Source organism: Phyllobates terribilis, unplaced genomic scaffold (genome assembly GCF_046119375.1).
Source record: "Phyllobates terribilis strain yellow unplaced genomic scaffold, ASM4611937v1 Scaffold_1__5_contigs__length_1240528914, whole genome shotgun sequence".
NCBI lineage: Eukaryota > Metazoa > Chordata > Amphibia > Anura > Dendrobatidae > Phyllobates > Phyllobates terribilis.
The window spans coordinates 415,053,337-415,076,223 of NW_027362761.1; the positions used below are offsets into that span (position 1 = coordinate 415,053,337).

The 22,887-nt window shown below is 41.2% G+C and overlaps 1 protein-coding gene across 8 annotated transcripts in view; it reads right to left on the reverse strand.

Moving 5' to 3' along the window:
* Positions 1-22,887, reverse strand: part of COMMD10 (COMM domain containing 10) — a 470,400-nt gene that overhangs the window by 322,146 nt on the left and 125,367 nt on the right. The window contains exon 7 of one of the 8 annotated variants that reach the window (XM_073677013.1): positions 19,222-19,281. The exons of the other annotated variants lie outside the window; for them this stretch is intronic. Within the exon in view, the coding sequence (XP_073533114.1) occupies positions 19,237-19,281 (45 nt within the window). The 3' untranslated portion in view covers positions 19,222-19,236. Of the gene's footprint in view, positions 1-19,221; positions 19,282-22,887 lie in introns of those variants that run through there. 8 annotated transcript variants of the gene reach the window in all.

Consider the following 22,887-nt stretch of genomic DNA (forward strand, 5'->3'; position numbering starts at 1 on the left):
CCAGAGCGGCCAGTGCCTGAACCCTCGCCCTCTGGTCCCGGAGAGGCTAGAACCTAAACCCTTGTCCCCTGGTCCTGGAGCAGACAGTGCCTGAACCTTGGCATTCAGCAAGTCGCATGTGATAAGGGCTTCATTTGCTTGTTCTTTCATCATATGAGATACTTTGGTATGACTAGCAATTCTAATTTACCTCTCCTTTTACACAATGCTTGCTACATTTTTGGCGCTTGTAGTATGCACGTGGTGGAGATCCTGCTCAGGTTCACACTCTCAATCAGGAAAGATAAAAGGAGCACCATGAGCTGGGCGCTCCTCTTCAAGGACCAAAGGTGGAATGTACCAATTCCTATATGACCTTGTTATTATAATTCGGTCTTAAGTTTTATCATGCATTAAGCTAAGTATTATTGGAAAACTACAAAGTTTCAAGTATTCAGTATTTTCTCAATAAATCATTTTCCTCCTGAAATGTAGAAGTAGCCCGAGGCTATTGATGAGTAAACAGCATTATTTGTAATAAATGAGTGTAAGTTCTGCCTATATAAAATATTTAAATAGTAAATGAACAAAAAAAGAAATCTAAAAGGTCTAGTGAGATAAATGTTTATGACTCGAGCTTACTAAGCAATCAAAATGAAATTTAAGACAATGCATATTTGCATACTATTAAATTATTCATACCAAGTGTTTTTCTCAAACGACCCAAATAGTATTCCGCAGAGATGGATGTAAAACTAGCATACATTTTAAAAACAGCAATGTAAAAATGATCAAAGGAATATCAAACTACCCTTTCTTTTTTCCCCTTCTGGGTCCTTGTTCACACATTTCATCCTATTATTGTAGGCAAATATCTGATACAAGAACACAATGCACCTAACAATGGTAATTGTGCGCAGACTTTTAGGGGATTCTTCTTATTCTTTTAATGAGGAACAATAATTAAAAGCAAAATAAGGCATATATATACAGGTGCGTCTCACTAAATTAGAATATAATCAAAAAGTTAATTAATTTCAGTTCATCCATACAAAAAGTGAAACTCATATTATATAGAGTCATTACAGAGTGATCTATTTCAAGTGTTTATTTCTGTTAATGTTGATGATTACGGATTACAGCCAATGAAAACACAAAAGTCATTATTCTCAGTAAATTAGAATAATTAACAAAAAACACCTGTAAAGGCTTCCAAAGCGTTTAAAGCGGTCCCTTAGTCTGTTTCAGTGGGCTCCACAATCATGGGGAAGAATGCTGACTTGACAGATGTCCAGAAGGCAGTCATTGACACACCCCACAAGAAGGTTAAGCCACAAAAGGTCATTGCTAAAGAAGCTGGCTGTTCCCAGAGTGCTGTATCCAAGTATATTAACCTTCGTCAGGCTGCATAATTTTACAACGTTAACAGGCTGCAGAGGTACGATTGTACCTTCATATATACCTACACTGTGGGAAGACTTTCTCCTTTACTTGGTTTCAGAAACTAAAGTTCATTCAGCTACAAATGTTATGCTGATATCTATTGGCCAGTGTTGTTACTGCTCACTTATATTGCTGTCAATTAAGTTGATTCAAACTGGGAGTGGCTTCTACTTCTCTTCCTGCCTCCCTCCTCTCAGTAGCCATTTTGCTGTTCATCTCATTGCTGTGAGCACACACATTTCTAGGCTTGTGAAGTCTTCAATTTCTTGGATACGAAGGTAGGAAAGTCTCACAGCATCTAACAGCCAGTTATACCTTCATTCGCCTTATGTGGGGACAGAACAGTCAGAAATTGTCTTTGAGCCTGGACTTGGCTTACATATATTTTGTATGAAACTTATCACTATAGGTATGATTTTTATACGAAAAATGGATAATTAGTATCTACATATTGTTTTACGATGTTTTACTTATATTCAGCACAAAATAAAGATGGTGGCTCTGTTACAATTTTCCTATTGGTCGAAAAAACAGTCGAAGATGGAAAGAAAATTCTGAAACCGTATACGGTTTACATAATATATAAATGACATTTATAAATAATTATCACTAGAAATAATTTACTTTATCTGCACTTTAGAATCGAGTTTCATTCTACTTGCCACGTGTTACTGAACTAAATTACGAAGCCAAAATTCATCTACCAAGTCATCATGAGTGATAGTGATGCTGGATCTAGTTTCCGCCATAATCCAAGAAAACGTGTTTGCAGGTTAGTATCATTTTGTGAAAAGCCAATAATGTAGTATTGTGTAGTATTTCGGAAAATTATTTATTTTTCATTTTTTCATATTTACAGATTTACGTCTGACGAAATAATGCGAATGCTAGAAGAATCTGATTCTGAGCATGAGGAAGAACCATATGAGGCATCTGATGAGGAAAACTATGTACCACAAGGGGATGTTACTGAAGAAGATTCAGACATTGAACAAGAAATGGTCATAGAGCAGGAAAAAGAATACGACTCAGACGAAAGTGTTGAGGATGAGTCTGTGCCTCAAAGTGCAGGCGACATTTGGACTGCTAAGGATAAAACTCAATGGTGTAGCGATCCACTGCCAAATGCACAAACAAAATCTCGTAATGTCCTACGACAAAGAGGTGGCCCTGCAGCAATCAGCAACCTGTATACAGCAAAAGAGCTATTCAAGTCAATCATGACTCCCGAGATGTGTGACATCATATTACGAGAAATGAATCGAAAGGCCAAGAGAGTTTGTGATGCTTACAACAACGAACTGGTACAACGCTTTCCTGATTCTTCTGAACGGCCACCACAAAAAACATTCAAGCAATTTACTGAAACTGAACTCCATGCATTTTTGGGCATACTGATTGCTGCTGGTGTGCACAGAGACAACAAAGAGAATCTGGAGGAAATGTGGAATGTTGCTGCTCTGCCTCTTATACGTGCAGCCATGTCTCGTGACCGCTTCAAGATGATACTCAGATTTATCAGATTTGACAACGAAAATACACGTGCAGAACGTGTGCAAACAGATAAAGCTGCACCAATATGGGACATCTGGACAATGCTGAACAGAAATCTGGAGAGAGCCTACAAGCCATATAATTGTATCACCGTCGACGAGCAATTATTTCCATTTAGAGGCCATACTAAATTTACCCAGTATATACCTTCAAAACCAGCTAAATATGGCATAAAGATTTTCTGGGCTTGTGACTAATCAAACGCCCACCCATTACAAGGTCAGCTCTACACTGGGAAACCAACTGATGGTCCTCGACAAGTAAACATTGGTGAACGAACAGTATTGGACCTAGTGAGCTCGTATAAAGGCTCTGGAAGAAATGTCACCAACGATAACTTCTTTACAACCATGGAAATAGCTAAGGTATTGAACTCCTGGAACATGACACTAGTTGGTACAGTGAGAGAAAACAAAAGGTTCCTACCAAGCAACATGCAGCCTGCCAAAGAAAGGCCTGTAAACTCGACAAATTTTGCCTACAATCATGATGCAACAGTCTGTTCATATGTACCAAAGAAGAACAAATCAGTCGTGCTTCTATCATCTATGCACATGACGGGAGAAGTTGAAGAGACACTAGCAGCCAAGCCAGAGATAATAAAATACTACAACAAAACAAAAGGCGGAGTTGATGTTATGGATAAAATGTTGGGAGAGTACACTGTGTAACGACGAACATTACGTTGGCCTCTGGCATTTTTCTACAATATGATTGACGTCACTGGGTTAGCATCCTACATCATCTACAGAGAACACAATCCAAGCTTCAGGACAAAGGATCAACGAAGAAAGTTCCTGAAAGATCTCGCAAATCAGCTGTGTATGCCTGCAATTGAAGATCGTAGTACAAACCGAATGATGATGAGAAACCATTTTCTTCGAGGTGCAGTAGAAATGGTGCTTGGACGATGCATTCTGGTAGCATCGCAAGCAGCAGCTGGCCCTCAAATACCTCATGGTAGTCGTGGACCCTCCCCTGTTGTTGGTAGTTGCTATGTCTGCCGAGACCGAGGCGAAAACAACGTAAGACTAGAAAGTCTTGTGTGGTTTGTGTGAAACCCATTTGCGATGAACACTCGGTAGCAAAGACAACATGCATTGCTTGCGAAGAAAATCAATAAAAAAAGTTTCTTACATTTTCTTTTATAATGTAAATGAACAGTTTTTTTTACTTGTTTATAATAATAAAATAGCATTATCATTAAAAAAAAATATTATTCTTTTTTCCTTGCATTATCTTCATTCAAAATATATGAGGGTACATTTGTACCTATGCAGCTTGTTATGGATGCAAAAATATCTCGACCCCTTATCTCGGAAGGGGGTGGAGACATTTTATTGAAATTTGGCCAATATATTCTGGACCAAAACTGCAGAGATGTCATGAAATTTCAGCCCTCTACGGCTTTTCGAAAAAAAAGTTATTGCAATTTTAAAACAGAATAGTTACAATTGTACCTACTCAGCCGGACGAAGGTTAATAGAAAGTTGAGTGGAAGGAAAAAGTGTGGTAGAAAAAGGTGCACAAGCAACTGGGATAACCGCAGCCTTGAAAGGATTGTTAAGAAAAGGCCATTAAAAAATTTGGAGAGATTCACAAGGAGTGGACGCTGCTGGAGTCATTGCTTCAAGAGCCACCACACACAGACGTATCCAGGACATGGGCTACAAGTGTCACATTCCTTGTGTCAAGCCACTCATGACCAATAGACAACGCCAGAAGCGTCTTACCTGGGCCAAGGAGAAAAAGACCTGCACTGTTACTCCGTGGTCCAAGGTGTTGTTTTCAGATGAAAGTAAATTTTGCATTTCATTTGGAAATCAAGATCCTAGAGACTGGAGGAACAGTGGAGAGGCCACAATCCAAGCTGCTTGAGGTCTAGTGTGAAGTTTCCACAATCAGTGATGGTTTGGGGAGCCATGTCATCTGCTGGTGTAGGGCCACGGTGTGATGAGCAAGCAAGCTCTGTTAACCCTTTCGGCAAGCATGCTCGGGTGCTCGCCGAGTATTTGCGGGGTGCTCGAATGTTATGTTTGAGTCGCTCCGTGTGAATGATTTGCGACTGTTTGAAAGCTTTAATACAGGTGAGGAATGCCTAACAAATAGGCATTCCTCACATGTATTAAAGCTATCAAATGGTGGCAAATCATGCACATGCAGTGACTCAAACATAACATTAGAGCACACCAAAGATACTCGGAAAACACTCGAGCATGCTCGCTCATCACTAATCAAGACCAAAGTCAGCGCAGCTGTCTACCAGGAAATTTTAGAGCACTTCATGCTTCCCTGTGCCGACAAGCATTTTGGAGATGGAAATTTAATTCTCCAGCAGGTCTTGGCACCTGTCCACACTGCCAAAAGTACCAATACCTAGTTTAAAAACAACAGTATCACTGTGCTTGATTGGCCAGCAAACTCACCTGACCTCGCCTGAGAATCTATGGGGTATTGTCAAGAGGAAGATGAGACACCAGACCCAACAATGCAGACAAGCTGAAGGCTGCCATCAAAGCAACCTGGGCTTCCATAACACCTCAGCAGTGCCACAGGCTGATTGCCTCCATGCCACGGCGCATTGATGCAGTAATTGATGCAAAAGGTGCCCCGACCAAGTATTGAATGCATTTGCTGAACATACATTTCAGTAGGCCAACATTTCGGATTTTAAAAACATTTTTCAAGCTGTTGTTATAAAGTATTCTAATTTACTGAGATAATGACTTTTGTGTTTTCATTGGCTGTAAGCCATAATCATCAGCATTAACAGAAATAAACACTTGAAATACAACCCCTGGCAAAAATTATGGAATCACCGGGCTCAGAGGATGTTCATTCAGTTGTTTAATGTTGTTGAAAAAAAGCAGATCACAGACATGGCACAAAACTAAAGTCATTTCAAATGGCAACTTTAGGTCTTTAAGAAACACTAAAAGAACTCAAGATAAAAAATGTGGTACTCAGTAAGGGTAATTTTTTTCAGACCAAGCAGAGAGAAAAAATTATGGAATCACTCAATTCTGAGGAAAAAATTATTGTATCACTCTGCAAAATGCCTCTTCATAGAAAAAGAGGACTTGTACTCTATAGCGCCACCTATTGAAATCAGCAATCCTACAAGTCACAATCAATCCTTTAACGAGTCGTGCATTATGACTTGGGATAAAAGCCAAATCAGAAACTCAATTTGCAGACACCGTGTTTCGGGCTGTTGGCCCTCGTCAGTGCAAAGTATGAGAACGGATTTGGCTAGATGAGAGGCTCTGGACTGAGATCTAAGGGGTAACATTTCTCCTTATGGAGAGTGACACACCAGCTCTGGCACGTCAAGGTAAGGAGGCTTATTCGCCATGCAATGCTCCGCTGGGAAATTTAATATGCAAATTGCCTCTTCAAAGAAAAAGAGGACTTGTACTCTATACCACCACCTATTGGAGGCAGCAATCCTACAAGTCACAATCAACCATTTAACCAGAGGTGGCGCTATAGAGTACAAGTCCTCTTTTTCTCTGAAGAGGCATTCTGAATATTACATTTCCCAGAGGAGCATTGCATGGCGAATAAGCCTCCTTACCTTGACGTGCCAGAGCTGGTGTGTCACTCTCCATAAGGAGAAATGTTACCCCTTAGATCTCTGTATCACCCTGTAAATTTTCATTTCTAAAACTAATGCCTGGATCAAATTAGATCTGCTCGTTAGTCTGCATCTAAAAAAGAGTGATCACACCTTGGAGAGCTGTTGCACCAAGTGGACTGACAAGAATCATGGCTTCAACATGAGAGATCTCAATTGAAACAAAGGAGAGGATTATCAAACTCTTAAAAGAAGGTAAATCATCAAGCAATGTTGCAAAGATGTTGGTTGTTCACAGTCAGCTGTGTCTAAAATCTGGACCAAATACAAACAACATGGGAAGGTTGTTAAAGGAAAACATACTGGTAGACCAAGGAAGATATCAAAGCATCAGGACCGGAAGCTTAAAGCAATATGTCTCCAAAACAGGAAATGCACAACAAAACAAATGAGGAACGAATGGGAGGAAACTGGAGTCAATGTCTGTGACCGAACTGTAAGAAATCTCCTAAAGGAAATGGGATTTCATACAGAAAACTAAACATAAGTTATCATTAACACCTAAACAAAAAAAAACAAGGTTACAATGGATTAAGGAAAAGCAATCGTGAACTGTGGATGACTGGTTAAAGTCATATTCAGTGATGAATCGCGAATCTGCATTGGGCAAGGTGATGATGCTGGAACTTTTGTTTGGTGCCATTCCAATGAGATTTATAAAGATGACTGCATGAAGAGAACGTGCAGATTTCCAGTCATTGATGATATAGGTTGCTGATGTCAGTTAAAGGCACTGGGGAGATGGATGTCATTACATCTTCAATAAATGCCCAAGTTTACATTGATATTTTGGACAGTTTTCTTATCCCATCAATTGAAAGGATGTTTGGGGATGATGCCATCATTTTTCAAGATGATAATGCATCCTGCCATAGAGCAAAAACTGTGAAAACATTCCTTGAAAGAAGACACATAAGGTCAATGTCATGACCTGCAAATAGTCCAGATCTCAATCCAATTGAAAATCTTTGGTGGAAGTTGAAGAAAATGGTCCATGACAAGGTTCCAACCTGCAAAGCTGATCTGGCAACAGCAATCAGAGAAAGTTGGAGCCAGATTGATGAATAGTACTTACTGGTTGTCACTCATTAAGTCCATGCCTCAGAGACTGCAAGCTGTTATTAAAGCCAGAGGTGGTGCAACAAAATACTAGTGATGTATTGGAGTGTTCTTTTGTGTGTTTGTTTTTCATGATTCCATTATTTTTTCCCTCTGCTTGGTCTGAAAAAATTACCCCTACTAAGTACAACATTTTAAATCTTGATTTCTTTTTGTTATGATCTGCAACAAGTACTAAGGAAAGATAGGGGAAAGCTGTCCCTACAGTAAGACCAAGCTGAATCCCTACGATGTAGCGGGCTGCCTGTTCCTTGTGAACAGACCCACCTTAGTCCTCGGCTAGTCTGAACGAAGACCTATAGAAATAAGGGAGGGGACCCTAAAAGTAATAAGGACTGGGACAAAAATGGGACATCTCCTAAACAGAAGTTGTTGCAGAACACAAAAGACAAACTGACAAAAAGTACTAGAGGTCCAAGAGGACCAAGCGAACTGACAGAGATAGGCACCGAAGCACCAGGCTAGCAAAACAGTCAAACAACACTGAAGTCCAGCACAGCCAGAAGGGCGGAGCTGGAATATAAAGGCAGATGGTCACGTCATAACTATGTGGTGTCGGTCAGGTTTAAGTAGGGTTATAATAACAGCTTTTCAGAGTCACACCGAATCCTTTGTAATTTTTAAGGTCTCCTAAACAATGTGGGAGTGGTTTTCATTAACCAAATCACTTTGGCTAAATCACCATTTTAAATATCACACATTTATTTGTGAAATTTTACTCTGCTACCCTAGTAAAGTACAAAATTGGTTTAAATCTTTTTTTTTTCCCAGTTGAAGACTTTGAAGCTTATTTAAAGGGTTGTGATACATTATACTACAAAAAGACACATATAAATCAAAAGAGAAAAAAGACATTAAATCATCAAGTGACATTTTAATGAATTTGTCACAAAATACACCAGGGCAGAAAAGAAAAGACAAAAAGAATTACTTAAAGAATGCAAATGACGAATGGGGCTTAGGTTTGTGCACATTTGGTCTTTAAACTTTCATGATGTTGGATTTTATAGAAATCTGACAAAAAGAAGAGGTAAAAAGAAGAGGTATGCTCCATTGGATTCTGTGTATATGGAAATATTTTCCCCATGCCACATTGTTTCTTGGTGAGAATATTTCCGTATGTACGTCACCCGATAAACTGTACACTATATGGTGAGATACAGAACTACCATAGATGTGACCTGTGCACTTCGATAAGGCTCTATACACTTAGCTGGGCCGTGAGCATGAGCTCTAATGCTGCAATGAGCAATGCATTGCATGTGTCATATATCAGTTGCTGAGATGGGAATACATGCCTCCAGGGAAGGGGTTATGAAAACAGCTGTATTACGCTGTATACATTGCCCTATGCTGTTAGAAATGAATGGGAGTTGTTGAAATATAGTAATAATGCAAGTTATGGTATTAGTATAATTGCGGAGTTAGCTGTAACCCAGTGTCTGCCTGCTGGGACCTATAAGCAGTTCATCTAATATCATCCAAGAAAGGCAGAAATGGGAATAACCCTTTAAAGAAGCACTAAGATGAATACTTTTTCATTTAATGTCTGTACATATGTGTATAGTGTACAGTGTGAGTGTGTTATTATACTCACCTACTGCCTTCTCCGAGATCCTGCTCAGTTCTGCTCCTCTTCTCAGTTATGTCACTGCTCATCAGACTGTCCGGCTCACTCTATGCTCCATACATGATCTGGAAGTCTCTTTTACAATGTAAACCAATGGACCAGCGCTATGATGCTCCATAGACTTACAATGTAAAATCCAGTTCTGGGTCTCGCAGAGCGCAGTGTGACCCATAAAGTCTGCAGAGCGGTGATGTCACTGAGAAGAGGAGCAGAACAGTGCTGGATGCTGGAGAAAGTGGCAGTACGCATACTAACACATTCACATTACATTATATACACACATATAATAAAAAAGACAATATTAATGGGAAGGATTCTTTAATGTCCGCAATCTGTGAGTAACCACTGCAGTGGCGCAGTACCACGTGCAGTCGGTGTAAAATACAAATGTGCTGGATCCTCCAGCGTGAGAGATGTCCTTGGTAATGACTCTCAGTCTATTAGCTAGGAAATAATAAAAAACCCTGCAGACTGTATTCCTCTAGTATGTTCAGCTGCAACAATGACTGATAACCCGGCAGGGTATATCTTTGCATTCAGGGAGTGTGGGAAGACTGTCATTATATTCTATTAACAACCTAATTATAATCCAATTATGATAGTTATGTCTGCCACACACAGTGAGTAAATGCACTGCACCTCAGACTTGTACAGCCTCCTCCAGGATGTGTCATATGATGGTTTGAAAACTTTTCAAAAAAAGTTTTTTGTTTTTTTTCTATTTAACACACACTTCACCCGACCCTGCCATGACCTGACAGATGTGATCACACCCTGCAACCTTTAGCCACCTCCTAATTCCAACAATTACATGTGACTGATGCCATTTACAGAATGACACCCGTTAAAGTGTTTTGCAGCAGAAAAACAAAGTAATGAAAAATGGAGTCAATGAAAAGAAAAAATAACTGTGATTAGTGGGCGCGTGCAATTAACTAATAAGCCCACCAGTATAAACATATACGCTATTTCATGCTCTAAGTATTTACGTTGAACATTAAGCACACTTTTCAATGCGTTAAATAGAGAAAAAAAACAAAGGAAAATGCATGAATTGACTTCATGCTTAATGGCACAGCAGCATATGCTATTGATCCAATGTGAAGTGGTGGGTGAATAAGCCAATTATCAGCAAGAAAACTTGGAAACGTAATCTTGGCGTCTCAGTACTAGAGATAGCTATTGTATATTGAAGTCACTTTCTGCACCTGCCAGTGACATTTTAGCCAATGTTGTACCTTACACAGGGGTACATGGCTGATTGCAGATGGCATGCTCCAAGGCACGGTACGATAAGCATGGATCCTGCCCTTGCAGCATTGCACAATAAGGACCTGGAGGAATTCTCTGTGCCATCATACAGGGCCTGCCTGTGCATACAGCAATGCTGCGGCTATGGATGATTACATGTGCTGGTTTGTATTGCTTAAGCACCGTTTCGGATGAAGCTGATGAAAAAGCCATGTAAGCATTACCTAGATCAGGGGTGGGGAACCTCAGGCCTGCGGGCCATTTACAGCCCTCGATGACCTTTTATCCGGCCTCCAGACTGATTCCAGAGGACCGCAGTGCTTGGGCCAGCAGTTGTATTTTGCCGTCTGCCGGCACATTAATTTCTTCTTGATCTGTGAGCATGTGCACGTGACGCGCCCCTGGGCCTGCTTCCTGGTGTAGCGTTGCGCACGCAGGGGTTACCCGGAGCCGGATCTATTAGGGGTGGTAGTCCTTGTGGCGGTGACCCGGTCCGTGCCCAGGGAGTCAGACTGAGTGGCGGTGTACGTAGCAGTAGATATTGGACGACTACGCCACCCGTTGAATGCAGCTATGAAGCCGCCGCTGCAGGGCAGACCGCTGAGGCCGGTGACACAGTTGTGCAGCGGAGATGGTATAACCCCCAACGGGAGGGGTATGGCCTCAGGGCAGCCGACGTGGATGATGGGGGTAGCAGGAACCACTCGGAGACGGTACGGTGTAGTTCAGGGTCTTTACTGGTGACAAAGACAGACCCTCCCGGAGTACTGGCTAGCGAATGGGGCCTGGTCAGTCCTTGAGCAGATGGAATTTCCCCTGGCCAGGCGGAGCTGTAGGCCTTCCCAACTAACTGTACTCTTCTGGCTACCTTGCTAGAGGCGGGTAAAAGTAGCCCACGTCCCTGAGTGTACCGTGTGGTGCTCACCCGTATGGCCGGTGACTCGGGGCCTTCTATTTGCTTCCGCTCCACGACGGCGGTGCTGGTCCCACGCGTGTGACCGTGCCTTCGGGTTTCTTGGCCAGAGGACCGGAAATCCCCTGCCTGACGGATTCTGCTGCTGGGTAAAAGTTAGTCCCCACAGCCTCGGACTCCGGGTCCGGTGAGAAAGCTTCGATCAGGGCGAGCTCTACAGCTACCAGCCCCTGACCTCTTCTTAGCACGATTCCCACAGAGCTCCTGGTCTTTCTTTCCTATTACTGCTTCTCTTCTTCTCTCTACTCTTCTTCCTAACCCTGCCTCAGCCCCAGGTTTATATAGGGGAAGTTCTTCCCCTCCCAGGACTGGGCAGGAGGTGTGGCATGCATAGGATCCCTGACCAAGAGACCTCCCACCTGCTCTCAGACATAACATTGCTGTTACTGTGGAAACCAGACCCCTGGGGTGCCACACACGCAGTGGTCACTACTGCACCCTGAGGCGCGTGCAATTAAAGATTACGTCCTGACACCAGTGTCAGAGCCAGGAGGTACTTTGTGGGTGGAGTTAGCGCACAATTTTTACGGCCCCGAAAGATGGTATGAATATCCAAATGGCCCTTGGCAGAAAAAAGGTTCCCCACCTCTGACCTAGATGAACAGGACTTTGTTTCGGTGGTGAATGGTGACACTCAAAAATCAGAGATTTTCTATGTAGATAAGTCCATTGTACTTCACTACCCAATGTATGATTCTCCTATGTAAATCGCCTTAAATGGCTTCACATGTTTATGTCCTGGTTACCAAGCATAAAATGAGAACAAGAGATGTCAACACTTGTTAAAGATAGCCATTCAATTTGCACATCCAAAATAAATCTGCAAGATGTGAATGAGATTTTCACTAATTAATCTAAGAAAGAAGATCAAACATAAGGTCTCAAGGTGCACATTCTTCCAGCTCTTACTACGTCAATTACAAACTAATTGCTAAAGCACTCAATTTTATTACACTAAAAAAATAAAGTAAAAAGCCAAAACCTAATCTAGAAAGTTGAGGAAAATAATTGCAAAGGATTAGAGGACAGGTTACCCATAGATATTCATAGCAGTCCAGTCTTTCCATTTTCCCAAACAATATTAGAAAAACAGCATATGTTTTTCGTGGCTACAGAAAACAATTTTTTTTCTCAAAACAAATCTCAATTTTTTTTCTTTTCTTCACAAGCCAAGGAACCAGTAAATATGGAAGTAAACACTAGAAAAAAAATACATATCTAAAGTGGGAAAAAGCCATTTAGAGTAGTTTTTGGTCAAGATTTTTCATGCAGTAGTTTTCAAGCCAAAGCCAGAAATGAATTCAAAAGGAATGGAAAAAAATAGAGCAAGGATTTATAGTTCTTTTTCCTGTAGGATCTATTTCTGGCATAAAAACTGCATTAAATGATTGTTCAAAGCACAAAAGCTCAGTGCACCCTTGGTGTGGCCAAGTGGCTCAGTGCTGGACTGTTTTCATCTCCGACCTTTTGTGGTTCCTGTAAAGCTAGAGCTGTCAATCAAGGAAAAGGAGGTCAGAAATAGATGCAAAGTAAATAGGTAGAAAGGTGCACTGAATCGATTGTCTACACTAAGGGTGTACCAAGTACGTGTGCTTGGTTTGGACAGTCATTTTGTCATGAGAGACTCCCTTTGGATAGCTATGTAATATATCTTATCAGAGAAATCTGCTTCCTTCTCCTCCTGGACTGATCTCTCATTCTCAAAATTCTCAATTCCTGGGTGAAATCTGTATTCAGTGAAGACAGATTGTTACATTACAGAGATAGGAGATGGCAGATGCTGCTGATAAGATTCTATGCAGACAGGGAGAGGAGGGAGGAGTTGGACGCAGAGCTCCTCCATCTTCTTCCATCCTACATAGAACTTTACGAACACCAACTGTCATCTCCCATCTCAGTAATGTAACAATCTGTCTTCACTGAACACAGATTTTACCTGTGAATTAAGATTTTTGAAAATGATCAGTCCAGGAGAAGAAAGAAGAGGAATTCTCGGATTAAAGAAGTTAGTAAAATAGCTTTTTTCATGTGCACTACTGATTTATGAAATAAAAATTAAAACGATGGATACTTTTTAAGGTTACCATTGTAATAGTATGTCAGGGATAGCAAAGTTTATTGAAACAAAAATAGCAAATAAACCTTAAAGACGTCCAAGACAAATAAGCATGTATTTGTCTATAGTACCATGCTGAAAACAGATAAAGAGCTTGTAATTATCTTTTATTACCCTCACTGAAGCTACCGTGACAAGAGCCATCGCTCTTGTGACTCTACTAGATCACCGGAGGACTTGCTTGTCATTCGCATTCGTTTATCGTTACGGTGGTATTGGAGACTGCTAGGCTATGCATGTAATTGATAATGTCTATATTGCTTCACAAGAAAGGTTATGTAATGAAATCCACAAAAACAAATGCAACCAAACGGAAACATGACAAAGGTCAAACCCAGTATACGGATTAGGAAAGTAGATTTTCTTCATATTCCATTACTGATGCATAATAGGTGAATAGTCTAACTAGCTTCACTAAAAGGAAGCTTTATGTACAGTGCTAACTCATCTACAATATAGATTACAGACTAATTAGAGAAAATAAGTATTCAGGATAAAAAACGTGAAAATATACCATTTGGAAATGAAATGTCTCATGCATTTTAGCTTCATTAAATAGACGTGAGTTGGTAGAAGAGAAGTAATGTCTTTTTTTTTCAATGTAAATATTTTAAATCTTCTATGAGAACAAACACTTTTTTTTTCCTATAATGTGAAGCAGAGTATGTGCTTCATGGTGTATGGGAGTCAGTATTCGAAAAAATGTGAAAAGTCTCCATAATATGTTGGAGTGCAGACCCCTAACCTCATAGATCAGGGAGTGATAGTGGAGATACAGAGAGCTTCATCAATAACAGGGCTGACATTACTTGCCAAAATAAAAATGATAATGAGGTGTCTCTGCTCATACTGTCCCAGTACATACAGCAAAGCTGACAAATGAGCTAAAAAAGGAGTCATCAGTTTATTGTGTCTTGTTAAGTAATTTGTAATAAAAAAAATATGTTTAAAATAACTTGATTTTATTTATTAAATAAAGTTTGTTTCTGATCTGTTCCCTTTATACAATTTAAGTAGAACATTTTTTCTTTCCTTCAGTTTTTCTATATCTATCGTCTACAATACAAGGAAGAGGTGAACTACCTATCCACCACCCTTGCTCCAACAGATGGCATCTCAGTGAGAGAAATACACTGGCAGCTAATGAGCCTTCTGGAAGACATAATATATTACAATTGTGAACGCTAAATACTAATTTGTGTTCTAAACAACCAAAAAAGAGCAACAAATCAGCAGAATGTTTCCGATATTAGACAAATGGGGAATCATCATTAATCAAAAACAGTTACAAAAAATGGTTGTGACTGAAAACCTAACTCGGGAAAATAACCACCTACAGCCAAGGTCCTTGTTATGGCATCTTTCATGGGTCTAATTGACCGTACCATTGCCCAGTCAATATATCCGCCTTAAATACATAACATATATTATATATACATACACACACACAAACAAACATGCAAGTAGATTAAAAACGGTAATGGTTGTCATTTCTTAAGAAAAAAAATCCGGTAGGATGGGGTTCACCACTGGTGCTGGGGGGCTTCTTGTTTGTTAGAATCTCAGTAGTTTCCACCTTGCGCACATGCTCTCTAAATCTACATTTAAGTGTTACACACATAGCATAATAGTGCCAGGACTGGAATATGGAGTTATACACAAATGTGTATTTGTATATGATTTAAAAAAAAGGTGACAAAAGTGGCATTCATTAGGTTCGGGGTGGTTAAGTATTTTCTTCAGAATGCTACAGTGTATACCTGTGTGAGTTGAGCATGAAGAGTCTCACGACCCTGGTCCAGCGGCCACATCAGTGGATTATGGCTGCCAGACCTAAAGCCCCGCGAACCTCCTCCTATGTGTCAATTAGGTGACCGGAAGCGATCTCATCCATCTCTGAACCAGAGTCATCCAAATGTTTTTGCTCAACCTTAATGTGAGCCTATACAGAGGAACCTACGGTACACATACATTATTGTGGTCAATTGTGTACAATTACAAAAATACTTTCAATAATATAAATACACTCAAAAGGTCTATAAAAAAATGCAAAAAATGATGCTAGATTTACACTGCCCAGAACATCTACTTTCTAAAATATATCAATAGGAGGATGTATGAACTGTTCAGCACAAGAGCTCGGCAGATGGGGCACCTGTACTTTACATTAAACTTTTTCCCATTTAGTTTCAACAGTTTTTCTAAACAAAACCCACTGACAGGAAGGACATAGTGTCACTGTGTACAGAAGACACAGACGACTCCAGTGGCGAGCACATGGACCACAACAGCCTTCATCTTTCATCCTCCCATGCTCTGTTCCAGAAGGACGATGCACAGTTTATTGAACTATAAGAATTCAGACAGGAGAAAAAAACACAAAACAAAACAATATTTTCTGCTGGTAGCTGGACCCAAGGGACTACGTACAAGAGCTTTCAAGACAAAAAAAACTCCTTCTGTAGTCTCATTAGAGACATCTTCTATAGATCAGCCTCTGCAGACAAGGAGAAACATATATAATGCATAAGCAAATGGTCTGGGTATAGTGTTACGAGGGAAAGCCTGACAGACGCATCACATGTTCAATACACAGACACTGACATCATGGCAGGAATCACAAAACCTGGTGAGATATTACAGAATTAATGGCAGAGAATATGTTTTGTCTACTTTAGCTTTTTATATATAAAAAGGGAACCTGTCATGGAGATTTTATATCTCAAACTACTGGCATGTATATACAGACACTTGGAGGCTGGTTAAACGAATACTTTGATTTTAGACTTCCCTTTTGACATTTCTCAGCAATCCAGCTTTGAAATCTTTTTTAAATGAGCCGCAAGTGTTTCGGGGTGGGACAGTGCACTTGCAGCTCTCCTGCCCTTCCTCCCTCCCTGCGCATGCCTCTTGTGTCTGACTGACAGCTCGCTCTTGTTTCCAGGACCTGCCTCTTCTGACTGAGATCTCTCAGAAGTGTCGTTAGTCAATGACTGGCGCAGTAAGATCCTCATAACATGACTAGACCCAGAGAGTTGATCTGTATATGCACCGCCCCAAGAACTTACGGCATTTCTGAGAGATCTCAATCAGGGGAAGCAATTGCCTGAAACAAGAGTAAACTGTCACTGACACAAGAGGCAGGTGTCTGGCGGAGACTAGGTAGGGGAGACAAAAAAGCTGCAAGTCCAGTCTCACACCCCAAAGGACTTGGAGCTCATTTGCATAAGATTTCAATGCTGAGAAACTCCTAAACTGCTTTCTAAACACGATGTAAGAATTTAATCCGCCTCAAAACCCCTATACACAACATGGCATTAGTTGGTATTAAAAGTTTTTACATTTTATGTCAAAAGAACTTAAAGGGAATGTGTGAGCAGAAAATGAGATCTTGTTTAAATCAGGTTTTTAAGTTAAATGTAATTTTATTTATAGACTATATATTGCAGAATGTATACAAAAATGTCAGAAATCTTACAGATTTTCACACTGGGCACTAATGCTAATATTTGACTTGTACTCCCTGTTCTGCACATCAGTCACGTGGACATAGGCTGTAAAAGACTGCTTGACTCACTAAGTTACGGCTCGTTCACACTGCCGTATAACACGGCCGAGTGCTATCTGACGTTTTATCGCATAGCACTCAGCCTAATGTCATACTATGGAGCAGTGCAGATCTGCGATTATTTTCTGTCCCATACACACGAGCGCTCGTTTGTTCTCTAAGAGAAAGCCACCAAAATAGAACAGTGCGATTGGCAGTCCAAAATTGGCTATGCACAATCAACATCTCACCCGACCATCAGTTGGCCTTTGCACCTAAACATATTAGTCCATCGGCTGAACCCGTCGATATCGGCTAATTGAGTTAATTCCAATGTATATGGGCAACTTTAGTCGCTAGTGCAAGTCTTAGGATTGGAGGGGGTCCCTGCGGTAAAGCCCTCAGCATTCAACAAACTATCAACTATCACATGGACTTGCCAAGTTGGGAATAATCCTTTAAATATGACTATTCACTTCCAAATACTCCATTAGATCCTTCGTCTATTAACTAGAGCAGAGAGCAGCTTATGTGGAACACGTTTTGATTGCCTTGTGTTACATGGATGGCCATTCATGTGAATGTAGCAGTTTTCACTAAACTTTCAACAGTTTACCAGGGATATCAGAAGAAAGACAAACAGAAACATGGTGAGAAATTGTGACTCTGCCACTAATCACTAACTGTAAAAGAATAAGAAATATCTTTTTTTTTTTTTTTTTTTTTACACCCAGAGGCCGGAAACCTGTACAGAGCCAATATTGTGAATCTAATCTAGGTAATAAATTATTCTTAACACCTAACGTGATCAAGGGGATAAATCAGGTTTATGAAAATTCTTGGCATCAAGAGTGATTAATGTTTAACATGCATTTTATATATTTGCTTGAATATCTATGGGGTCATAGAACACATTGAAAACACACAGTCACTTAACACATGGATGGAAAGTTAAGACCAGTCATTAATGTTCTTCTAAAATTGAAAACTAACATAGCCATCCTGCGGCTTAATAGGCACGCTACCATCTATAACTCATTTAAATAAATTAATTATAGACTTGCCTTGGACGCTGGATTTATTGTCCCTCTAACACTCTCTCACATTAACAACCTTAAACATAATGAAGTTATGTGATGAATGTATGCCAAGCACAGCGCTCGTGTCAAGGTCTCCGAATTCCTGCTATTCCACCATGCTCTTCTAACCTCATATAGTCCAAGGAGCACCATAACCCTAATGTGCTGGCTTTATCGTCATGGGTCATTCGTATATTCAATTACCTCTAATCAATTTTTAGGTCTTTAATTCAAGGTGGGGGAAAAACGGAGAACACTTCTTACTGCTATTAATGCCAAGTTATCTCCTCATTTAAAGACATGCTATCCCAGTCTCTGTTAATCTCCAGTGTATAAATGCTCAACCCATTACTATCCATGCCAACTAAACGTCATCACCTCTTTAAGAAGTCAAAATAAAGTTCATACAGTTGAAGGATGAAAAATATGTATTTCAGATGAACAAATGTTCCACCTGTATTACCTTTCGAGGTAGATTTTTACATAATATCTGCTCGCACATCCGCAATGAACTTTCTGTAGCAAATTATATTCCATGTGAACACACCTTTAGTCATCTGACAGCTTGTAGAACAGACATAGGAACCCCCCTACTCTCCTTCTAGTTTCCATGTTTTTTATTTCAATATATAAAGTCCAGTTTACAGAATGATTGTGTTAACCACCTTAGAGGGGTAATTTTTTTGTTTTCTACCTACATGCGTGTATTTGGGGCTACAAAACATTTTTGCAATTCAGTTTCATTAAAAAATTTGCACAGTTTGGCTTTTACAATCAGCAGAAGCCGGCTGTCAACCAACAAGACATCGGCAGTGACGCTCCGTCAACAGACAAGAGTGGAAGAGAAGGAACCATTCCATCGACATGACGTCACAAGAAGGAGAATCGCCGGCAGGAGCGGTCCGTCATCACTCAGAACTGGGAGACATCTTTGCAAGGTATGTAGCAGCTACCTGTGGATAAGTTATAGCTTCATCGGTTAAAAAAAAAAAGGCCCAGATAATTATTTTAAGTAAAAAACAAAATTGCCCCCAAAAGGTGGACAACCCCTTTAAAGATAATGTGGTGGTTTACATACAGTCCTATTGAACACCACATATATAAACCGCACTCAGGCTCAGTGGTTAGTATAGTAAGCAGCTTTCCAATGAGCATCAAGGTTTCTTTCTGCCAGGCAACATATATTGATAAGACAATGTCATAAAAAGCTATGATATGATGAGAACTGCACATAAGAGAATGACAATGTGCAATTCACTGATACATAAGCACAGGTTCATCTTTGTTTTAACAAATGAATTGATGCTTTCAACCTAAATATTGAATTATTTTTATTGTCCATGGTGTTAATCCAATAAAACCAAATGACGGCAAATTCTAGATCAGGGGTAGATGCGTTAATGATTACCACAAAGTACAGTATAAAGACAAGAGGCAAAGGACGACTTTCTCAGAGACCGTCGTACCAGGATAAAAGTATTATAATTATCTCTAGAAATCCGCACCCTCATATCTTTCGCTGCCAACCAATGAAGCTAAACAACGTTAACACCTCCGGAGTCAGTCGGCACAGCACAACGCTTTTAACCAGTCTCCGATTTGAAAGTCAGACTGACCCTGTGTGGCATCTGCTAGAAATCAATTGTACAATTTTCTTATTAAAGGAAAGGAATACTAACTGTGCCAGAAATCATAGTATCTTGGTAAAATTGTACCCATTAGTGCCATATAAAAGGTCTTATAAAACAGCAAGGCCAAACGCTGAACAAAAAGTTTCCATGGCGGTCCCATATAAGAGTTTACAGTCGGAGCGTCAGCTGAGCTGTACATTTGAATAAGTCTTGCCTGCCTGTCTCTTTTGCGGACTAATTTGTGACTCCGGCACTACTAAGTGTACGGGAGTTGGCTTACAAAGCCTTGTTTTGATACATTCTCACAGTAAATGTCACATAAAGAGAATTTAAGGGGACTCGCTGTGCTTTTGCAATAACAAAGAAAGAATCGTTCTCTCTCTTCGGCAATGTTTTGTCCTCATGCTACAAATACAGCGCATCTCGTATTAGGCGAGACACACACACTTAACACAAATCATCTTTGCATTTCAGCTTGTGATCATCTCTGTGCAGGATGGGATTCATTGGATGAAATACGTCAGATAGCAGATGGGAACTTCAGGCACAGGTGGGCTAGCTGCCACAAATTTGCCCTTGCACAGGTATATAACTCCTCGGCCCTTGATACATTTATAAATTTAGCCATTCTTGCTTATGTATTCTATTTTTTTTTTTTACTTGAGTTTCTACCGTGTCCCAACACAACTTACTCCCCTTGCACAGACACCAAGCAACTCCACGCAGGTTCGGTTCTCCAGGCAGTTGTAAGTTCTTCCTCAACCTTCTCTCTCTGTCTCTCCAAAGTTTGGATCATTTCTTGTGTTTGTGTCTGCTGTTCAAATTATCTGTGTGTTGTTAACACATCCTACACAAGAGAGACAACGGGGGCAGTGGTAGAAGATGGAAGACACGTTTTCAGGAAGCAGCTAATTAGGCTTTCTGCAGAGAGGAGTACTGGAGGTCAACAATTCTCATGTTGTATTAGTTGGGCTTTATTTTCTTTTCTTACGCTATAAAAATAGTCATAATACACTTGAGGCAAAAACGAGACAACAAAGGAGAAGAAAACGTAATCAGGTCACCCATTTCTGATCCACTAATGAACCTGTGGCCCACTCTTCACAAAACCAGGCAAACTTGACAATTAGGAATGATCACATATTTCTTAGGATATGACCTCATTTTCTGATTTGTGGACTTCAAACTGCCAGGACCCAAGAGATCCTGAGCATAAAGGTCTGCAGCAGCGTGGCTACTTTATGCATTTTCCCTGCACATCAGAGTATGTATGCGTTATACATACTCCCGGCCAGACACTTGTATGGAGCGAGGCCGCACCCTCTAGTCGGCCACATCCAGTGGTCAGCCCCGTCACTAGTCGGGGGGGCAGCCTCACTCAGTACAAGTGGACGGACTCTGGCCAGGAGTATGGATAACTCATACATACCCTCCAGTCCTGGCTCACAAACCGGCACATCCCAGGAGTGCACAGTACGTGTGCTGGGGGGATTCATAAGTCTGCAGTCACACAGAGTGACTGCAGACTTATCGATTTTGACCAGACAACCCATTTGAGAGAAAAATATACCTTGCTGCAGTCATGTGGCCAGGTTCTGATTTATGCTGCCTGTGGTTTACAGAGCATGAATCAAACTGCCCAATCTTACTCTCCCTCAGCATGAGACTGGCAGTAATCTATGTACATAAATCGGATGTATGTGGGGGACTTTAGTCTAAACGACTTTAACTTGTCAATGACAGAGATTCCAGCCCTCTAACTCTGATGTGCTAGTGTCAATAATAACAGCTTCACATACACATGGTACACATTAAGAAGTAACACGCATGACACAGCAATAAGCTCACAACTTCATTGATCAAATATTATAAAATAGCTTGTGATTGAATCATGAAGTTGTTACATACAGCCAGGGTCGGACTGGGGCACCGGGACACCGGAGAATCCTCCGGTGGGACGGGCCCCCCCCAGCCCCAGCTCCTGCCTCCTTCATTAGTGCCTGCCCTGCCGTGCATGCTAATAGCCAGCACCGGCGGGCAGGCTGCACAAGTGATGTGACCTGCCAAGAGCGGCGCATGAGTGCCGTACCTCACTTCAGCCAGCACAGTCACAGCACAGCTGACTGTGTGAGGCTGAGAGGAGACACACAACCACAGCAACAGCTGATCAGCAGAGAGCACCTGTTTCCTGTGCTGAGTCTCCAGCTCCTCTTCCCTGGATAGCCACAGCCCTGGTCTAATGCTGATTGGCTGCAGCGCAGCCAATCACCATTAGTCTTCTTTGTGTGACCTCACAGCACAACTCTGGCTAGGAGCTGTACTGTGATTGGTCAATGTCCTGCCCAAGCAGCACAGCCATATATTGTATAGAGGAGCAGAGGAAGTCTGATGGCTGACTAAGTAAATATATGATTCGTGCAGCCTGGTTATTTCTCCAGCCACTGAGGGAGGGGGTCCTCATGCAATCTAAAGGTGGCACAGTGGAGGGGACACAGGAAATTTCAAATTTCCTGTGGACCCCCTCCTCCACAGATTGACCTCAAATTTCCTGTGGGCCCCCTCCCCCACAGATTGACCTCAAATTTCCTGTGGGCCCCCTCCCCCACAGATTGACCTCAAATTTCCTGTGGGCCCCCTCCCCCACAGATTGACCTCAAATTTCCTGTGGGCCCCCTCCCCCACAGATTGACCTCAAATTTCCTGTGGGCCCCCTCCCCCACAGATTGACCTCAAATTTCCTGTGGGCCCCCTCCCCCACAGATTGACCTCAAATTTCCTGTGGGCCCCCTCCCCCACAGATTGACCTCAAATTTCCTGTGGGCCCCCTCCCCCACAGATTGACCTCAAATTTCCTGTGGGCCCCCTCCTCCACAGATTGACCTCAAATTTCCTGTGGGCCCCCTCCTCCACAGATTGACCTCAAATTTC